Source organism: Pteropus vampyrus, unplaced genomic scaffold (genome assembly GCF_000151845.1).
Source record: "Pteropus vampyrus isolate Shadow unplaced genomic scaffold, Pvam_2.0 Scaffold157, whole genome shotgun sequence".
Lineage (NCBI taxonomy): Eukaryota > Metazoa > Chordata > Mammalia > Chiroptera > Pteropodidae > Pteropus > Pteropus vampyrus.
The window spans coordinates 768,009-772,203 of NW_011888938.1; the positions used below are offsets into that span (position 1 = coordinate 768,009).

Here is a 4,195-nt window from a genome sequence, read left to right on the forward strand (position 1 = left end):
GCGCGCGCGCCTGCGCACGCGGGGAGGGCTGGCCGCCTTTGCCCTGCTGGCCAGCAGGGAGGGACAGCAGAAATTCCATCGGGGGCCCAGAGACCTGGCAGGCCCTGGATGCAGCTCCAGAGGGTCCCTGGGCCCCTGTACCTCAGCATGGTGCTGAGGCCTGGGACTCGCAGACCCCGCTGGAGTGGCTCAGCCCGTTCTGAACCGCTGGGGCAGGGCACTTGCCCAGAGCCACCCACCAGCAAGTATCGCCTGGCGCTAGACTCAGGGGTCCAGGGAGGGGCCCCCACTCACGGGGACTGGTGTAGCTGTAGCTGCCTGGGGGGCCCGCTGGCCGCAGCAACAGAGTCCGGGTCTCACACTGGTCTTTCCTGTGGGCAGGCGACCCTCGGGTCAGGATAAGGCCCGGGGTGTCCCTGGACCTCAGCCACCAGGCGTGGCACCCTGGGCCCCAGGAGCCTGCCCCACCGTCGCACCTGAGGAAGGTGTTGGTGAGGTTGAGGCCGCCATCCGCGGCTGGGGCCACCACCGACTTGCACATGTAAAGAGCGGCCTTCTTCTCCCGGAACCAGCTCGAGTTGGAGGCGAGGCCCAAGGTGAACCAGCGTCCCAGGAACTGCGGCGAACGACCCCCGCCGAGTTGGCCAGGACCCTTTCGGGCCCACGGGGTCCAGTCTCCAGCCGGGCCCCGCCCCTCTCTATGCCTGCAACCCCACCCCCGCCCCGCACCACCCCACCCCCGCCCCGCACCACCCCGGCCCCGCCCCCTGCGCCCTGCGCCGGCCGGCCCGCCCGTGGAGCTGACGGCAGAGGGCGCCCGATCCCTGTTTTGGGGGCTTGGGGTGGGCTCCATGGCCCTCGGCTGGGCGTCTGTGACGTTCGGGGGGAGGGGTGCACTGCCGTGTCCCCGCGCAGCCTCCGAGCGTGAGCGCGCCGGCGGCTGTGTGTGCGCAGGGCGCGGACCCACGCGCACTCGGGCTTCTGGGGCCAACCCGTGCGCCATCCCCGCGCGTCCTCGTCTGCGCGCTCGCGCACGGAGGTGTGTCCCGGGACCCAGGTGTAGACCGTGTGCGTTTCCTCCGGGTGTCATGAGCTCAGGGGTGTGACTTTGTTTGGATGGCAGGGGCGGGCAGGTGGCCCGCGTGTCTCCATGTGCCACCTTGCAGACACAGGTGCTTCCGTGCGGTGGTGGACACCGGGCTCTGCTCTCAGTTGGCCAAGGGCCGCCGCCCCACCCGTGGCCTTTGGAGGTCAGCTTGCTGCTTAGCTCAGCTCTGCTCTTCCCAGAGAGACAGCTCCACCCCAGAGATTGCCCCCTTCCCACCCTGGGCACTGGGCGGGGGAGCACCTCACCTTGTCCTGCTGGAAGTGGGGCTGCACGGAGACCTGGACCTCGGCCCGGGTCTGCAGGCCCCCCAGGGCCCCCAGCAGGACCAGCGCCATCCACAGTGTGTGCAGAGCAGCCATTCTCCCCGAGCGGGCGTCTGGGGCCTGGTGCCAGCGGTGCAGGCAGAGTGAGGCAGGCCAGCGGGACGCGCAGAGGCCACTGGGGAGACCCCTATTTATGGGCCTGGCTTGGCTTCCACCCAGGGCCCAAGGACAGCCCACTGGAGGCTCGTGATGCCGGGGTGGGGGCGTGAGAAGGATGCGTTGGCAGAGCCCAGCTGCAGCCTCGCCCCCCACAGCCTGCTTATGTAAGAGGCTCTGACCAGGACAGGCCGGGCCCTGCCACTGGCCGCTGAGGGTGGGGGAGGGGGGCAGGCAGAGGCCTGTCAGAGCCGGTCCCTTCTCCAGTCCCAGAGACGGGCCCCAGCAGCCTGGATGGGGGCAGGGTCGTGTGCCTTGGTGCTGCTCTGCCCCGGGGGCCTCTGGTCGGTCCCATCTGGGGAGGGGACCTCCCTCTCACAAGCCCTGCCATCGTTCCCTCTCTAAGCCGGTGACTCTGGGAGGAGGTGACAAGCCCCGTCTGTACCGTCTGTACCGTGGGAGTTCGGTCCTGGGGGCTGCCAGCCAGGCCGGTCAGGAGGCTTCTTCCCTGCACCCTTGTGCGCCTTTTCCCTACAGCCCCAGCCACGTGGGTGTGGAGCCGAGGCCGTCTCGCAGGCCTGAGAGCCCTGTGTTCCCTTGGGGGTTCACAGCGTTCGCCCACGTTTGCTTTACCTTGCAAGGAGGGGCCGGTCCTTCGCCCTGGCTTACTTGGTCTTCACTTTGGTGACGGTGCGGCGTTTGCCTTGTGCCTGGTTTCGTATGGCTTTTTAAGCAGTTGGATCTGCCCGTCCTTCCTGTGCGGCTTCTTGATTTATGACATGCTTGGAAGGGCCTCCCCATTCTCCTAGGAAAGGACTTGGTGTTTCTCGGTTACTTCTACAATCATGGTTTTAATTTTTTCATCGTTGGTCCAGCCGACGTGTGAGTGTGTGCGTGCACGTGTGTGTATGAGGTGTGAGATGGAGCTAATTGTTTTCGTAGATGATTACCGTCACGTGACCTCCCCATGACCTGCGTGTGACCCCCAGCTGATTCTGTGGCCTCCATCCCTAGAGTGGGGCCAGCACCTACGGGCCTGTGTCCCCCATCCCCAATGGCCCAGGGGTCGAGGGCACAGACTCGGCTTTGTTTCACAAGCGAAGCGGGGCTGTCGGCAGGGCGGCCTGGGGGAACGGCCGGGTAGGCAGCCCCGAGCAGGGGTCCGTGCTTTCTCATTGGTGTAGGGGGAGAGGCCGTCATAACGGGAGGACCCCACCCTGCCCCGGGCTGCCTGGGCCACGGCCTGGCGCAGGAGCAGATCTGGGGGTCCTTTCAGAACTGGGCAGGGGCAGGAAGGGGGACATGGGAGGAAGGCCTTGGGGAGCCAGCTGCAGGCCTGTTCACTGGCTGAGCCCTGGGAGCCACTGGCCTTGCGGAGGCCAGTGGCTCTCTGGGGGGCCTGGCTGGAGGTCCCTGCCCAAGCCAGGCTGCCCCAAGACAAAGGCACCTCTGTCGGGGTGAGCACGCCCCAAGGTATGGCAAGGGGTTGACCGGGATGGTGCGAAGGCCAGAGGCCCAAACGCCTCTCACTCGGCCGGGCTGGGCTAAGCTGGGGGGACCTGGGGCCAGATTCCCAGGGGTCCCATGGACCTGGGCGGGACAAGAGTGGCTCCCTGAGTGTCTGCCCCTCGGACCCAGTGCCCAGAACCGATTCCCTCCTGCCGCATTTCTCTGGCAGGCAACAGAAAGCCAGGCAGTCCCCAGGTCCCTCCCCCTCCCCCGACTGGCCTCTGGGGTTGGGGTGGGCCTGGGACGGGGCGGGCGGTGGAGGGTGAGGCCAGGGGCCTGGAGAAGCAGAGCTGCTCCCGGGAGCCGGCTCCTGGTGGCCCAGGGACCTCAGGTCTCTTCCTCAGCCTGCGGAGGAGCTGGGTCTGGGCGGGGTGGCTGCTCCCTCCCAGCTGCCCGAGGGCTGGGGTGAGGGCCGCTGAGGACGCCTAGAGGGGGGTCTCCCAGTGCTGGGGTGCCTGTGGGGGGGCACAAGGATGCAGCCTGGCCTGGCGGGGGGGAGGGGCTCCCCACCCCGCCCTTACGGCTCCTCCCCACAGAACTGCACCTGTGAGCCAGGCAAGGCTGTGGGCACCCCTCCCGGGGGACGCCCCCATCATGCTGCCCAGGGGAGACTGGCTGGGTGGGAGGCCTGGGGCTGAAGTCCTCACCCTGCGGGATGGAGGCTGCGGTGGCGAGAGCTGCCAGGCAGTGGGGGCCGGGTCCTGTGCCCCTGCCCAGCCCACGACAGCAGGAGGCCCACCCCTCGCCCCGCCAAGCTCAGGCCGGCCTGGCTTCCCTCTGGGCCATGGGACCCCTCTTGGGCCCTCCCTCCCCAGGCTGCTCCCCCCACCCGCCCAGGCACCAAGACCCTCTCACCTCATCGGCCCCTCCCCGCCCCCTCTGAGGCTTTTGTCTGCGCCGTGCCAGGGACCCCCAGTTCCTGAGCCACTCCTGACCCCACCTTCCCACCCTGGCCCTGGCACCCCAAACTCAGCTCCCCAAACCTGCCCCTCCTCTGCTCCTCACTCCCCAAGCCCACCCAGTGGTGGCCAGAGCCGAGGCCCTTGGGGGGTATCTGCGGCCCTTCTCCGAGTCCTCTGCCCGCCCGGCACCCCGCCTGTGCCCACCAGCCCCAAGTACGCTGGTCTCCCGGGCTGCAGCCCACTGTCTCACCCCACTG

At 68.4% G+C, this 4,195-nt stretch overlaps 1 protein-coding gene across 2 annotated transcripts in view; it reads right to left on the reverse strand.

Moving 5' to 3' along the window:
- The window catches only part of PTGDS (prostaglandin D2 synthase), a 24,915-nt gene extending 22,666 nt beyond the window's left edge, over positions 1 to 2,249 (reverse strand). Inside the window, exons 1-4 of one of the 2 annotated variants that reach the window (XM_023536448.1) lie at positions 2,161 to 2,249; positions 1,354 to 1,491; positions 477 to 616; positions 295 to 371 (exon numbers count right to left, since the gene is read on the reverse strand). In XM_023536448.1, the coding sequence (XP_023392216.1) occupies positions 295 to 371; positions 477 to 616; positions 1,354 to 1,467 (331 nt within the window). In that variant the 5' untranslated portion in view covers positions 1,468 to 1,491; positions 2,161 to 2,249. Of the gene's footprint in view, positions 1 to 294; positions 372 to 476; positions 617 to 1,353; positions 1,650 to 2,160 lie in introns of those variants that run through there. The other variant, XM_023536449.1, reaches the window with a different exon arrangement.
- Between the last annotated feature and the right edge of the window lie 1,946 nt (positions 2,250 to 4,195).